The sequence below is a fragment of the Protomyctophum bolini genome, assembly GCF_963924005.1.
Source record: "Protomyctophum bolini genome assembly, chromosome: 1".
Classification (NCBI taxonomy): domain Eukaryota; kingdom Metazoa; phylum Chordata; class Actinopteri; order Myctophiformes; family Myctophidae; genus Protomyctophum; species Protomyctophum bolini.
This window is the reverse complement of record NC_137862.1, coordinates 14,968,584-14,985,511: the sequence shown is the minus strand read 5'-3', so window position 1 is coordinate 14,985,511 and position 16,928 is coordinate 14,968,584. Positions and strand designations below refer to the sequence as shown.

Sequence of the window (16,928 nt, the reverse complement as noted above, 5' to 3'; positions counted from 1 at the left end):
GCGTGGGTGTGCGCTCACGCGCGTGTGTGTGTGTGTGTGTGTGTGTGTGTGTGTGTGCTCTGACATGATAGTTAAAGGGATTGCGACATAAAAAAATTGTATTATTTATTTTAGGTTTTCTAATCTCAATTGCACCAAAAAACATTTTTTACACACTTTTACACTTTTAACATTCAGTCGATTTTCTGTGATCTGGGGTTTTCTGGCTCAAACAGGTGCTCTGATTTGCCGGCAGTTTGTGATGTAAGAGCCTGCAAATCCCATACATGTCAATGGGATTTGCCAGCAGATGTCACTGTTTTCACTGTGTTGCCTGTTTTCATTGTAGCTCAAAAGGCTTCCAAACCCCAAAGAAAACTTCAGACGACAGAAAATCCACTGAATGTTCAAAGTTCAGGTTTTTTGGGTGTAATTGAGGTCATAAAACCTAAAAGAAAAAATAAAAAGAAATGAAAATGAATGTCATAAAACCTTTAAGTCATTATAGCTTTAAACTAGCCAGTAGTTGCAGCCGTAACCATACACTTAAATGAAAGATTATTAGTGATAATTGAAATTACTGCTGTTTGACTGTCTCTTTGGTGTGTGCGTGCGTGCATGTGTGTCCAGGAATCTGAGCTCCATCAACGAGCGCACACGCCAGCAGATGAGAGAGATGCGAGGTCTGGTGGATTCTCTGGTCTGCTATACCCAGAGCAACCTGCAGGAGGAGCACTCTGCCGACAAGGTGAGCACCAGCCATTGTATTCTAGTGTATGTTATGAATGTGTATGAATGAGGCTGCCTCCATTAGCATCTCCATGCATTGCCAAAGACACCATGCATTAATACATTGAAGCTATAGGCATGGGACGATAATCGCTATTATTGTTTATCGTGATAAAAAACATCTTCCATCCACTTTCAGTTCAGTTCAGTTTGTCTTTGAGTGCTGCTAGCCACTCCTATAGACAGCAATGTGTGTGCATATGTATGTTCCTGTGCCGAGTACGGAAATAGCATTTGTTGTTCACACACACACACACACACACACACACACACACACACAGAGGCCAGGGAGGAGAGCTTGTACAGTACTGTACGTTACGTACAGCACAAGTACAGTACAGCACCACTCAGTTCAGACGGGTCTGATCTTATTTATAAAAATCACCCCAAGGGGTCTTTGTAAATATACAAACATACAAGAAAGGCTTTTGTGATTGCATGACTTCAATGTGAATGACTCTAGATGATGAAAGTGTTTATAAAGTGCTCCCATGGCTCTGAACAACACGTTCCCCCTGAGTATCTGTGTTTTGGGAAGCTTGAAGCTAGGTCACTGAACCTCTGGCAGGAACGGACCACAGATTTCCCAGAAAGTCCGACCTCCCCTGAATTTCCTAAATCCTCTCAAATAAAAGAATAAAGCTACTTATAGTCAGGCTGCCTTCCTGACGCCTGAGTCACTGAGTTTTCTCTCTCACAGACAGTCAACCTGAACAGTGAAGAGTGAAGACTAACCATTACATTTACAGAGAGGAAATAAATCCACAACTCAGCCCAAACCATGGCTGTATTTGATTGTTTAATTTGTTTATTGTGACCGCAGCTCGCATTTACTATGAAAACGTGCAATTCCCGTCAGTCAGTGTATCACTCAAAATCCCCATGGGAAAGCCCCCCATATATGGTGCCCAGGTCATAGTAAAATATCGATCTGCTGTCGCAATTAAGCCCACATATGGAGATCCCTGATGTCATCAATATTGGCCTGTTATGACATTCCATATGTTGATCCTTCCCCATCCATCCTTCCTCTTCGATGTCTCCCTTTTGACTGATACCTGTCCATTAAAACTCTAGACGGGCTTGCCCCAAAGTTATTAGTGCAGTCGCGCCCGGCAGCCGGCGAAAACTAGAGTTCTCAACAGGCCCGAAAAAAAGGCCTGGCCCTCATCAAACCCTGTACACTCAATAGAATGTCCCCACTACCACCCTTAGATCTCCATATATGGAGCTGACCTGTTCTGACATTCCATATGTTGATCTGACCTCATCAAACCCTGTACTCTCAAGACATGCTCCTTATATGGCCAGTACAGAATTCATTAATTAATTAATGTTGATGCCAAAGCACCAGCGCTCGCCCAGCAGTCTGCCGTCATCGAGGCGGATGCGTGCACGTGTGACCTTTAGGGCGAGGTCGCTTCTCGCACTTAGGCGTCTTACTGGTTGATATTTCTATTGACTATTGCTGTATGTTCTTTACGTACAGTGAAGTGAACCTCTTCCTTACCTCTTTCTCTATGTCTCTCTCTCTCTCTCTCTTTCTCTCTGTCTCTCTCTCAGGGTCTAGAGAACACTATGTGTATTTTAAGAAACCTCTCCTACCAGCTCTACTCAGAACTTCCTCCGTCGGCCCGCCAGCGTCTCGACGGCCCGTCCAGAGCGTCGGCCTCCAAGGAGAACCAGGCTATCGGCTGCTTCACTCCCACCAGCAAGAAGACCAAAGAGGTAGAGTAGCCTAACCTTAACCCTAACTTTTTGTCCCACGATTTTGTAAACCATTTTCACCTGATGCCAATTGCCTAAGCTGTACTACTCTCATTCTGCCAATTCCCGAACTGAGCTCATGCTAGCTTCAATGCATGAGAGTGAGCAGGCCTCTTCCCCGGTAGGAAGGTAGGTAGCGTGTGGAAGGAACACGTTATTACAACCAGCTCCTTTCCAATCCATAAGGCCCAGGGGGAGGCAGTATAGAGACCAGTATTATACTGCATCTTTTTTGTGAGGGTAGTAGGGTACCTACCTACCCTAGGGGACACGGGGAGAACATGCAAACTCCACACAGAAAGGCCCTTTTGCCAATCCCACTACCGACTGCACCACCTTAACCATAATCTTAACCCTAACCCCCACGGCAAGAAGACCAAGCTTGTTACCTAGATATGCAACACCCGAGCGCAAGCATAAAATAAAACATGAAATGACTTGTCTTTCAGTTCTACTGGATCTCTTTCCACTAGCCCCTCCCTAAGTTTTTTGTCTAGTTTTCTTTTGTTGACAAAATTGTCAATATATTTAGTCGTACTTTTAGTCATCATAGCTTAGTTTTTATTTAGTTTTCATCTGTGAAAAAAGGTAGTCGACGAGATGAACACAGATATGTGTAGATATGTAGAAAGCTATCAGACAGGCCTGGTGGGAGGGTGTAGATAATAGGTAGTAACTCTAGCAGTGTCGGCCTTCAGGGAGCATCGCCTTACAGCGGAACCACAGGCCAGCTCACCTTACTGCCACAAGGCCCCGCCCTCTACATGTATGTTCTCATTAGCTGTCCTTTTATTAGCTGGAACAATATCCACTCATATGACCTGTTTTCACACGTAATCTATACACCCCTCTCCTCTTCCTCTTCCTCACTGACCCACGCCACCACCCATCCCCCCATGCTCTGTTCTCTGTCTGTCTGTATGTATGCTTCCATTGGCTCCCCCCCCCCCCCTCTCTCTCCCTCTCTCTCTCGCCTCTGTGTGTCTCTAGTTCAATTCAACGCTTCTTTATTATCAGGGATAACATACATTTATATTGTGAAAGAAAATGTGAAATAAAACAAATAAAAACGAAGTCATGTATTAGCAAACGAAATATAATACAGATTGTGTAAACATTGCTATTGCGTAAACCTGCACACGTTTTCAGCATTTTTCCCCCTTTGTTTTACATTTTATTTTATATATTTATTTTTGCCTACCCTAATGACATACGGTAATGACAATCAGAACGTCAGTCAACAAATAGCCTAGCCCAGCCACCGTGAGGGGTGCCACCGGGATCACGGCGTTGGACCGTATTGGTTCTGAGCGCTCACCCTGGTAGAAAACAGCGGACAACACTCACTGACGTCACCAAATTTGGAGTGATGCCCCTCTGCACTGTAGTTCACTCATAGAGTATTAAAACGATAGAGACTGAACCGGAGCAATAGCCCCGCTCCCCCGCTATTCGTTTCAGTGGAAGTTGCTCAGTTGCTCAGTGGCGTTTTGAAGCACCCGGAAGAACATTCTACTTTCTTTTCTACAAATTTTCCCGATTTGGAAGTGCAAACACGCTCAATGTTAAACCCCAGCTCCACGGGTCCGCCTGCTGTCCCTCCTCTTACCACTAGGGCCGAGTGCTTCAACATTGGGGGAGCCTCACTGAGGCCTTGAGTTCACTCCCACTCCTAGACCAGGAAATCTGTCTCGTTTCCCCAGGCTTTTCTTTTTGAGGCGAATGCGAACGGAAGTAAAAGCCTGGGCACCGAGGCTAGTCAACAAATACCTGGACTTTCCAGAGAAACCAGAGATTCTTAGGGCCGATACATACTCCTATTTTAGAGCCGAATAAAAGTCGGTTCGGCGCTGTAGAGCCTACAATTTGACGTCATTTGAGGTTCGGGGGGCGGGTACTGTCCTAAAGTCGACTCTTCGGTGCTACTGAAAATTTCTGATGAGCCGAAATCATTTCGGCACTACAGCGCCGAAACAGCGGTAAAATAGGAGTATGAATCGGCCCTTAATCCAGTACTTTCCCCACCTGCTGAACTGTGAAGTGTGAAGTAGCGAATACGGCGGTGAGCGGTGTTCAAATTAAATAGTCACACAACACTACTTAACAATAATGTGTCCAAATTAAATAGTCACACAACACTACACTAGTTTTGACGACCATGCAGCCTAATTATCGCCTGCTCATTTGTAACAAGTAGTCTGTCTGTCTGTCTCTCTCTCGCTCTCTCTCTCTCTCCCCCCCCCCACAGCAGCGTAACCAGGAGTTGTCAGTGTTTTCGGAGGTGTCTCGCCAGCCTAGGGGAGGTGAGTGGTTGTGGCATCCCCAGGTGGTGGCGCTGTACAAGGGCGTGGTGCAGAACTCCAGCTGCAGCTCCACCACGCGAGAGGCTGCCATCGGAGCTCTGCAGAACATCACTGCTGGAGACGTCAGGGTAACACTCCTATTTATTTGTTTGTTTGTTTGTTTGCTTTTTGCCCCTTTTTCATCCCATTTTAGGCATTATGCCATACCCATTCTAGGCGGGAACCAGTAGCGTTTCCAGGAATTATATTATTATTTTGGGCAGGCAAGATGTTTTAATTGTTGTCCCCCCGCGCAAAATCAGTAGCACTAAAGGTTTTCAAAGAGATATACCTGCCAGACAGTAGGATACAAAGTCTGAAAGGCATGCATTTGCATTCCAATGGGTGATTGAAGGTCGCGCTCTATACGCACAACGGCCAATCCGCTGTCCACTAATAGTTCTCAGGTCTTGTTTTTGTCCAAGCTCATAGCGCGCCACAGAGTGCCGCGCTATGAGCTTGTAGATCTGCTATTTTTGAAAAATTGTGGCGTGGAGGACGTGGAGCCTTCGTCTTACCCCTCCCGCCTAACACTCCTTCTGACAGGCTCCGCCCCAAGCCCGTTGGAGTACAGCTAGTGACAAATATTACCCTCCTCACCCGAGCGCCCATAGCTCACACTGTCTTCAACTAACAATTGGTTCCTCTCTACACCTAATCTCTTTACTAAGCGTAATCTACAATCTCACCATGACCTTGTAGATTGGCTATTTTTGCCCACAGAATATGGACGCTTCACGCCAGGGCAGTGGTTCTCAAATATTATGCTGCCCAATGCTGCCTGTCTGTCTGCTGCCCGGAGCTGTCTGTCTGCTGCCCAGTGCTGCCTGTCTGTCTGCTGCCCAATGCTGCCTGTCTGTCTGCTGCCCAATGCTGCCTGTCTGTCTGCTGTCCAATGCTGCCTGTCTGTCTGCTGCCCAATGTTGCCTGTCTGTATGCTGCCTGGTGCTGTCTGTCTGCTATAGAGCGTCGCAGTCCCTCCCCCTTTCAGAACAACGAGTGGCCCAGGAAATGAAATGCAATGCATTTCTCCCATAGGATTTTCTTTAAGTATTTATTTAAAGACTGTTACGCCGCGGACAAAGCCAACTCGGATCGTGACAAATCATGACAATGAACACAATATTTTGGGCCGATCAAATCATTAGAAAGAAGAAAATAAAGGCAGGAGACAACACTATTTGTTTTGTTTTTCTTCTTATAAATTATTTGATCGGCCCAAAACATTGTGTTCATTGTCATGATTTGTCACGATCCGAGTTGGCTTACATGTCCGCGGCGTAACCGTCTTTAAATAAATACTTAAAGAAAATCCTATGGGTGAAATGCATTGCATTTCATTTCCTGGGCCACTCGTCGTTCTGAAAGGGGGAGGGACTGCGGCGCTCTATACTCGGCTATATCTTCTCCATTGGCCTGGTTTTCTTCTTCCTGGCTATTCCCTTTGGATGGTCCATTCTGCACCCTTGTCCATTGTCCAATCCACATCCACCCTCTGATACCTGACCACACTGGAAAGTGGGGTCAGGCCAAAATATCCTCATTGTTTTCCTATGGCATCTTGTTTCACCATTATTTCCACTCACCTTTGCTCTCCACACAATGGAGGAGAAATAAGCACTTCTGTCCCTTAGTTGTGGGCCCAGTAGCCCATTTTCTTTGGCTATATCATTGGGTATTGTCAGTGTATCAGTGTGTGTCTGTGTGTGTGTTTCAGTGGGCGTCAGTATTAAGTCATGTGGTTCTGGACCAGGAGAGAATGCTTCCCATCCTACTGGACCTGTTGGACACCCACTCTGACCTTGAACTACGACCTCTGACCGGACTGCTGAGGAACCTGGCACGACACACACGCAACAAAGACCACCTGGGTACACACACACACACACACACACACACACACACACACACAGCTCATTGCGAGCTTGTAGATCGGCTACTTTCAGTATGCAATCAAAGGGGAAATCTGTCATTGCAGCGCCATCACAGCCCGCCAAAATATTTTTTGGACGACAAAATCACGACTAAAATGTTATGATATTTAGTTGACTAAAACTAGACTAAAACGAAACTTTTCAAACGACAAAAATGTGACAAAAATGGAATGATATTTTATTCAAGACTAAATTTAAAAAGACTAAAGGAGGAGACTAAAAAACTAAATTTAATTTGCCGTCAAAATGAGGCCAGGTTCAGCTGTACCCGCTAACTACCCACAGTGAATGCCCCGCAGGCCTGGACTGGCCACTTAACATACCAGACATACTGTATGTCCGGTGGGCCGACCGGCAGTGGGCCTGGTGGTGGGTGGGTCTGGGCCAAGTGTTACATCTGTTGTCTGTTTCAGTGTAGTTGTTGGTTGTGTATAATTTATGTTGTTCTGTAAAAGTGGTGGCATTAAGGGCTTATGCACTTCAAGTATTTGTATGTGCCTTGACCCGAAAAGTATCTGCGTGCGAAGATGTCGGGCCGAATTTTTGTCTCAGTCCAACCCTGATGCCCCGCTTGTGTCTCTGACAAGCTAAGAGCATGGTGAACGTGCTGGTGACCAAGCTGCTTGTGTCTCTGACAAGCTAAGAGCATGGTGAACGTGCTGGTGACCAAGCTGCTTGTGTCTCTGTCCAGCTAAGAGCATGGTGAACGTGCTGGTGACCAAGCTGCTTGTGTCTCTGTCCAGCTAAGAGCATGGTGAACGTGCTGGTGACCAAGCTTCCCAGCGACGGCACGCAGAAAGAGCCCTCTGGTGAGGTGGTGGTCAACATCTGCGGAGCCCTCAACCACCTGGTGACCGGCAGCTCCCTGGCAGCCCGGGACATCTCCTACTTCGACGGGCTGCCCAAGCTGGTGGCCATCAAGACCACCCATGACAACAGGTACCAACAGGACCCCGACCCCCTCCATACAAAGTTTGTTGACGTTAAAATGTCTCAGAAACATTCAAAGGTTTTCAAATTCTTTCAAAGACCTCTTGAAAGTAGCAGATCTACAAGCTCACAGCATGTTGTGAGCTTGATCGTCTATTTTCAGGGTATTCATTTATGAACAAAATGTTAAAATGCCTGACAGGGGGGAATACAACAATTAACATATACTTAAAACTAAATAAAATTAAAAAAGGGGAAAGATAGGCTTTGTTGTGTCATTTTGATAATAGATCTTTGTTTCTGAATACTTAAGGGACATTTCTTCAAAAGTATGGTCCTCTAGCAGTTCATTAATCAATTTATATTTAACTTACACTTGGTTGCATGCTGAAAATAGCTCACAACGCATCGCAGCAGGTCGCATTGTGAGCTTGCAGATCTGCTATTTCCAGAGTGCAAACATAAAATGACTTGTCTATTAGTTCTTCTGCATCTCTTCTCCACTATTCCCTCCCTAACTAGTTTTGACAAAACTGTAAAGAATGCGTGTGAGTACTTTTTTTCCACCAGTGGGGTATTGTGTGTTCTTCCGAGCTATAAAGTCAAACTGTCTTTATTGTCCGGCAGGCAGAAGGAAGGGAAGGAAAGGACAGTAAATCTAATAAGGAGGCGATAAAGCTCTACTTTCCCTGTGGGAACGTAACTTGGTGTATGAATGAAATGCTGTTGTACAGCAACAGACTCTATACTGTCCACACGGGAAATGAGCTGAACGTTGTTGTACTGATTATACGCTAAGCTGACAGCGCACACACCGCCTGCTCTGCTGCTGCACATAACCACACGTAACCCATTTAGACCTGTTTACCTTAATATGTTGTTATTATATCCAAAATAAAATTTACATCCAGAGAAAAACGATATCCAGGCTAAATCGCTTATTTTGATAGCTCGATAATTATAATAAAAATAAATTCTATAAAATCTAGTTGAATAATGTTGCACAGTGTTTTGTCCCAAAGGGGCTTCTGTAACTAGGCGAATGAGTCTAAGACCCAGCGCGCATACTCTGAGCTGTGGTCTGATATAACTGTCAACTTATTGTCCTTGTATTTGGAAGTCTGGGCCATGTCCATAAACTTGTGCTCAGGGGTTTGCAATTGGGTGGATTGCTAAAAACGAATGCAAAAAAGCTGGCTAAATACTGCTCTGTCTCAGCTACTATGGGCAGTCTGTCTGTCTGGAGTAGGCGTTGTTTCATTTATCCCTAGGTTGCTTAAAAATCCCAAAACAAACATCCTGTCTAGTAGTGTCAAGTAATAGTATGTCAACAATGTGCTATATATATATTTATTTTTGTCTTCTTTGTCCCTCTGTGTGTTTTGCAGCAGCTATATCTGGTTGGACCATATAATGTATAACCTAATTCTGATCAGTGTTTGGGTCTATTGTATTACGCCTCTTGTGCAGATCCAAATAAAATAATTTGTGTGTGTGTGTGTGTGTGTGTGTGTGTGTGTGTGTGTGTGTGTGTGTGTGTGTGTGTGTGTGTGTGTGTGTGTGTGTGTGTGTGTGTGTGTGTGTGTGTGTGTGTGTGTGTGTGTGTGTGTGTGTGTGTGTGTGTGTGTGTGTGTGTGTGTGTGTGTGTGTGTGTGTGTGTGTGTGTGTGTGTGTGTGTGTGTGTGTGTAGTTCTGGCAGGTTGAAAGCAGCCAAGGCAGCGTCTACAGTGTTGTGTAACATGTTCCAGTACAACAAACTACATAAAGACTACAAACAGGTAAACCACACATTAACAAACTACATAAAGACTAACAAACTACATAAAGACTACAACCATGTAATAAACACATTAACAAACTACATAAAGGTCATCTTTTTGTCATCCCTTATCCCTAAACTTATTTGCAATTCTTTACTATTTTCTAAAACATTTTAAAATAGTTCAACTAGCTGATCTACCTCGACACGTTGTGAGCTTGTAGATCGGCTATTTGAACTATTTTAAAAGGTTTTCAAAATAGTAAACAAATAAGTTTAGAGATAAGGGGTAAGGGTATCCCAAGACAAGGTATAGAGTACAAACGGATAAACAACACATTAACAAACTACATAAAGACTACAAACAACACATTAACAAACTACAAACAGTAAAGACTACAAACGAGTAAACAACACATGCAGTACACAATGTACAGTAACTCAACAAAAATAGCAGATCTACATGCTCACAGCATGTCGCAATGTCTTTCAGTTCTCAACAAATGATTAAATGTGAAACCTCAGTGAAAGACAGCAGCAGAAGCGTTTCCGTGTGCATGCCTTCATCGGTGTTCGAATAATCACATTTTAATTATGCGCGCCAAAACTCTCACTCTGTTTGGTAGACTGCTGCTGCGAATTCTAAAACATTATTAAACAAGACTCCTAAGACTACTACAGAGAGTGCAGATTTTACATTCCTTTTTACGTATTATCTGAATCTGCACCCAGTATGTTTCTAAACTCTTCCAGACTGTCCTTGAGCTGAGCAAGCCTTTTCCTTGAAAGTATAGCGCGTGGAAGGAACACGGTATTCCAACTAGTTCCTTTCCCCTCCATCAGGCGCCCCGGCTGGCCAGGGGGAGGCAGTTTAAAGACCAGGATTACTGCATGTTATTTGTGAGAGTACCTATACCCTAGGGGACACGGGGACAAATGATCACAAATTGAAAAGATCCAACAAGTATAGCAAAGCTCTTCTGTGTAACTTATGATTTGACTTAAACCCAGTATTCACACAGAAAACAGAGCAGCCTGTCCTGATAGTAGCAGACATGAGCTTTCTGTGGGAAATAAATAAAAGAATGAAGAATGTTCACTTTATCAGTAAGGAAGTTGTTGCCTCAAGTATTTCTCAATCTACTGATAGACTTTGTTTATAAAGTTAAGATTGCATTTTATTTGTTATATGGTTGTCCAAATTAATGCATTCTCTGTAACAGAGTTAAACTTTTCAGCTTTTTTCCAACATAATTTCCATATGAACGCTCACTATAACGTGTGTGTGTGTGTGTGTGTGTGTGTGTGTGCGTGTGTGCGTGTGTGCGTGCATGTGTTTGTGTGTGTTCCATCACCTTTTGTCTGCTTCTTCCAGCTGCTTCTCTCCTCCCATCTGCCCACATCCGTCCTCCTCTCACCTCTCCTTCCTTCCTTCCCCACTCCCTCGAGTCGCTCATTCCAAGACCCTCCCTCTTCATATTGTATTACAGTCTATAGCGAGGGTTTCAACACTCTTCAGACCACTCTGACAAGCATATGGGATCAACTTTTAGCTTGACTCGGTTCCACAGCCTTATGTTGTGAGAATAGAGCACCGAAGTCTGACATCAATATCGGTAGAGGGCGCAAATACACGGGTTCATGTACTTTTTATTGGCATTGTAGTCCCCATAGCAAGAACTGTGTTTGAAAAATAAACATGTCATCCTGGCCATTTCACTCATATGCATATGAAGAATCAACTGACTGAGAAAAAATGCTAATGTTACTGCTGCTGAAGTTACATTTTCGACTGTCTCAAACCATACAGAGACACCTCCCTGACAATAACGCAGAGACAGCTTGTTTATTTTTGGACCACAATACAATTTTAAGATGACCCCATGTTATTCTCCATAGAGAAATTACTTCCGTGAACCAGGCAGAACCAGGGGATGAGCGAGTGACGTCAGGACTTCGGCGCTCTATAGTTTAACCTCTTAAGGGTGGATGAGAGTAAGAGTGGATGTGAGAGTACTAAGAGTGGATGGGAGTACTAAGGGTGGATGTGAGTACTAAGAGTGGATGTGAGTACTAAGAGTGGATGGGAGTACTAAGAGTGGATGTGAGTACTAAGAGTGGACGAGAGTACTAAGAGTGGATGTGAGTACTAAGAGTGGACGAGAGTACTAAGAGTGGATGAGAGTACTAAGGGTGGATGTGAGTACTAAGAGTGGATGTGAGTACTAAGAGTGGATGGGAGTACTAAGGGTGGATGAGTACTAAGAGTGGATGTGAGTACTAAGAGTGGATGTGAGTAAGAGTGGATGAGAGTACTAAGAGTGGATGAGAGTACTAAGAGTGGATGTGAGTACTAAGAGTGGATGTGAGAGTACTAAGAGTGGATGTGAGTACTAAGAGTGGATGTGAGAGTACTAAGAGTGGATGAGAGTACTAAGAGTGGATGAGAGTACTAAGGGTGGATGTGAGTAAGAGTGGATGAGAGTACTAAGAGTGGATGTGAGTACTAAGAGTGGATGTGAGAGTACTAAGAGTGGATGAGAGTACTAAGAGTGTATGTGAGTAAGAGTGGATGAGAGTACTAAGAGTGGATGTGAGTACTAAGAGTGGATGTGAGAGTACTAAGAGTGGATGAGAGTACTAAGAGTGGATGAGAGTACTAAGAGTGTATGTGAGTAAGAGTGGATGAGAGTACTAAGAGTGGATGTGAGTACTAAGAGTGGATGTGAGAGTACTAAGAGTCGATGTGAGAGTACTAAGAGTGGATGTGAGAGTACTAAGAGTGGATGTGAGTACTAAGAGTGGATGTGAGAGTACTAAGAGTGGATGTGCGAGTACTAAGAGTGGATGTGAGAGTACTAAGAGTGGATGCGAGTACTAAGAGTGGATGCGAGTACTAAGAGTGGATGCGAGTACTAAGAGTGGATACGAGTACTAAGGGTGGATGTGAGTACTAAGAGTGGATGTGAGAGTACTAAGAGTGGATGCGAGTACTAAGAGTGGATGGGAGTACTAAGGGTGGATGTGAGTACTAAGAGTGGATGTGAGTACTAAGAGTGGACGAGAGTACTAAGAGTGGATGAGAGTACTAAGGGTGGATGTGAGTACTAAGGGTGGATGTGAGTACTAAGAGTGGATGTGAGAGTACTAAGAGTGGATGTGAGTACTAAGAGTGGATGAGAGTACTAAGAGTGGATGAGAGTACTAAGAGTGGATGAGAGTACTAAGAGTGGATGAGAGTACTAAGGGTGGATGTGAGTACTAAGAGTGGATGTGAGTACTAAGAGTGGATGTGAGAGTACTAAGAGTGGATGAGAGTACTAAGAGTGGATGAGAGTACTAAGAGTGTATGTGAGTAAGAGTGGATGAGAGTACTAAGAGTGGATGTGAGTACTAAGAGTGGATGTGAGAGTACTAAGAGTGGATGAGAGTACTAAGAGTGGATGAGAGTACTAAGAGTGGATGAGAGTACTAAGAGTGTATGTGAGTAAGAGTGGATGAGAGTACTAAGAGTGGATGTGAGTACTAAGAGTGGATGTGAGAGTACTAAGAGTGGATGTGAGAGTACTAAGAGTGGATGTGAGAGTACTAAGAGTGGATGTGAGTACTAAGAGTGGATGTGAGAGTACTAAGAGTGGATGTGCGAGTACTAAGAGTAGATGCGAGTACTAAGAGTGGATGCGAGTACTAAGAGTGGATGCGAGTACTAAGAGTGGATGTGAGTACTAAGAGTGGATGCGAGAGTACTAAGAGTGGATGAGAGTACTAAGAGTGGATGAGAGTACTAAGAGTGTATGTGAGTAAGAGTGGATGAGAGTACTAACAGTGGATGTGAGAGTACTAAGAGTGGATGTGAGAGTACTAAGAGTGGATGTGAGAGTACTAAGAGTGGATTTGAGAGTACTAAGAGTGGATGTGAGTACTAAGTGGATGTGAGAGTACTAAGAGTGGATGTGCGAGTACTAAGAGTGGATGCGAGTACTAAGAGTGGATGCGAGTACTAAGAGTGGATGCGAGTACTAAGAGTGGATGCGAGTACTAAGAGTGGATGTGAGAGTACTAAGAGTGGATGTGAGTACTAAGAGTGGATGAGAGTACTAAGAGTGGATGAGAGTACTAAGAGTGGATGTGAGTAAGAGTGGATGAGAGTACTAAGAGTGGATGAGAGTACTAAGAGTGGATGTGAGTACTAAGAGTGGATGTGAGTACTAAGAGTGGATGTGAGAGTACTAAGAGTGGATGTGAGTAAGAGTGGATGTGAGTACTAAGAGTGGATGTGAGAGTACTAAGAGTGGATGTGCGAGTACTAAGAGTGGATGTGAGAGTACTAAGAGTGGATGCGAGTACTAAGAGTGGATGGGAGTACTAAGGGTGGATGTGAGTACTAAGAGTGGATGTGAGTACTAAGAGTGGATGTGAGTACTAAGAGTGGACGAGAGTACTAAGAGTGGATGTGAGAGTACTAAGAGTGGATGTGAGTAAGAGTGGATGTGAGTACTAAGAGTGGATGTGAGAGTACTAAGAGTGGATGTGCGAGTACTAAGAGTGGATGTGAGAGTACTAAGAGTGGATGCGAGTACTAAGAGTGGATGGGAGTACTAAGGGTGGATGTGAGTACTAAGAGTGGATGTGAGTACTAAGAGTGGATGTGAGTACTAAGAGTGGACGAGAGTACTAAGAGTGGATGTGAGAGTACTAAGAGTGGATGTGCGAGTACTAAGAGTGGATGTGAGAGTACTAAGAGTGGATGCGAGTACTAAGAGTGGATGCGAGTACTAAGAGTGGATGTGAGTACTAAGAGTGGATGTGAGAGTACTAAGAGTGGATGTGCGAGTACTAAGAGTGGATGTGAGAGTACTAAGAGTGGATGCGAGTACTAAGAGTGGATGCGAGTACTAAGAGTGGATGTGAGTACTAAGAGTGGATGTGAGAGTACTAAGAGTGGATGAGAGTACTAAGAGTGGATGAGAGTACTAAGAGTGGATGTGCGAGTACTAAGAGTGGATGTGAGAGTACTAAGAGTGGATGCGAGTACTAAGAGTGGATGGGAGTACTAAGAGTGGATGTGAGAGTACTAAGAGTGGATGTGCGAGTACTAAGAGTGGATTAACCATTTTCGCCGCAGTGGCTGGCGGAACAAAACGGTTGATATTTAAATTGTGCTATTCTCGGCCAATTTTCTACCGATTGTTATAATTCCAAATGGCCTATAATCCGTGAAGTGTACATTTTCATTGGGTGTATAATAATGTATTTATAAGAGAGGGAAGAAAAGAAAAAGAAAAGTGTGTGCGTCTACTGTAGGCAGCAATGTCTCCAGCTGAAGAGGTGTGAACGAGTGAGTGGTGCGGGGGGTGCGGTTAATGGGGGAGATCGGTCGAAAGGGCCGGAATATTTTAGACAAGAGTAGTAGATATATGCCTAAAATCATATTTACAAAACGTTTCAAATGGAAAAAAAAACAGATGATTTCAATCGAATATTTAGACAAAGTCATGCAAGGGGAACTTTCTCTGGACTCCATGGGCTAAGAAAATAAACTTTTAAATCTCAAAATCGGTCTGAACGGCTGCTCCGACTTCCTAGTGTTAAACACCCTTACAGTACGTTTTAACAGCGGGCGACAGCCAGACGAATTCGCCGGAAGTGCATTATTTGTCTATGGGACCCTGCGACTACTGGCGATAGCAGGCGAACAGGCGATGATTGAAAAGTGGGTGGAGGAACATCGCCCGAAAAGATAAAAATTATTCATATTTTCGGGCGATAACGGGCGATTGGGCGATGTGTCGGCCGATGTGTCGGCCGATGTTCGCCTGCTGTTAAATCGTACTGTAACGCTACGCACCCTGTTTTTGTTCGATCAGTGTCTGTAAACAAATGAAAAGAACCACTGCAGTATATAGTCATACGAATATATCGCTGATGATCTACAAGCTCACACCATGTTGTGTTGCGACCCGTTCTGTGCTTGCAGATCAGTTGTTGTTTGTTTTGTGAAAGGTCTCTCTCCAGCCTCTCTCCTCTCTTGTCTCATCTTGAAATCTTTGGAGCTGCGAACATAAATATTTTCTCTGGATTCATAATTCAGTTTGAAAGGCTCTTAAGAGCTGTCCACACAGAAATGCGGCCAGACCGGGGTGTGTGTGTGTGGGTGTGTGCGTGTGCGTGTGTGTGTGTGTGTGTGTACGGTTACGGTTACGGTTTTGAGACCCATAGGATCACAGACACATTTTTATTGGTCACGAATAAATTTCAAAACAAAAAAAGTAATAAAATGCAACATTGTTCATGAATTCCACGCCTGATTGACTAACAGGATTAGAACAGGCCAAGTCAGCTGAATGATGATTGGATATAATCCCAAGGAGAGGAACGGAATCCATTTTTGGTGTTATCGGTGTATTCAGTGATTTGTTCATTCATTGAAGTCATTACAGTATAATCACTTGCGCAAGCAGTACAACAGCAGTTGTTTTAGACATTAGTTAGTAGTACTCAAAGTAGAGAGGATTTAGACCAGCAGTTGTACCAGGCAGTAGACACTACCGGACATTGTATGACCTAATTCAAAGTAGCTTATGGACTCAATAGTATATACTCGGTATCGACTCTATAGGGACTTTTTTTTATTTTTTTATTTTTGGAAGCTCCATCGTTTTAGTTGTTTTCAGGAAGATAAAAAAGACAAAAGGGAGGGCAAGGGAAAATAATTATCATTCAGTAAAGAGCAACATGATCACATGTCTGTTATGATCTGTTGCTGTATTCTTTATATTACTGTATTCCTATTCCTTCATTCCAGTAGTTTACCATAATATCTTTATATACTGTCCTGTATTCCTTCAGTCCAGTAGTTTACTGTATTATCTTTATATTCTACTGTTCTGTATTCCTTGTTGTTCCTACTGGGTCCATATGGTCACTGGACATCAGGTTGAGGTTAGCAGCATTCACTCACAGCAGTGGAATGTGGAGAATGTGAAGGACTGCGTTCTTAAACACTAGGAACACTCTAGGAGAACACTCTAGGAGGAATGAGAACAACGCCACCGTTTAGTCACAGCCGGTTGAGCACCTGCTGTACCTGTTAGGTTCTAACCCAGTGGTTCCATCTACTGTACTGTTTGAGAACTAGGCTACTGATTTAGAAGTCATTCGTAGAATCAATTAACCTCCGGGTTAATTAGTTTCATTACTATATTGGTCTGATGTGCCAATGTGTGGTTTGATGAAGGATTTGTCTGAGTTTAGCACAGTGGCTGCTTTCCTGTCCATGATACTTTCAGGAACCTGCAGGGAGAATGACAGATATCTGAGTCATGGGTCCATGTTTGCTTGGCACTGCAGGTGCATGTTTTGTTTGACCATCATGGATGTACTGGTGTTAACATGCGTTAGAAATAATCTAACCCACTGTACGTGCAT

General features: G+C 43.8%; 1 protein-coding gene across 1 annotated transcript in view; it reads left to right on the top strand.

The window, feature by feature from the left end:
- Positions 1-16,928, top strand: part of pkp3b (plakophilin 3b) — a 50,768-nt gene that overhangs the window by 33,039 nt on the left and 801 nt on the right. The window contains exons 8-13 of the mRNA XM_080760257.1: positions 610-727; positions 2,332-2,496; positions 4,784-4,966; positions 6,595-6,748; positions 7,555-7,750; positions 9,432-9,519. Of these exons, the coding sequence (XP_080616383.1) occupies positions 610-727; positions 2,332-2,496; positions 4,784-4,966; positions 6,595-6,748; positions 7,555-7,750; positions 9,432-9,519 (904 nt within the window). The remainder of the gene's footprint in view (positions 1-609; positions 728-2,331; positions 2,497-4,783; positions 4,967-6,594; positions 6,749-7,554; positions 7,751-9,431; positions 9,520-16,928) is intronic.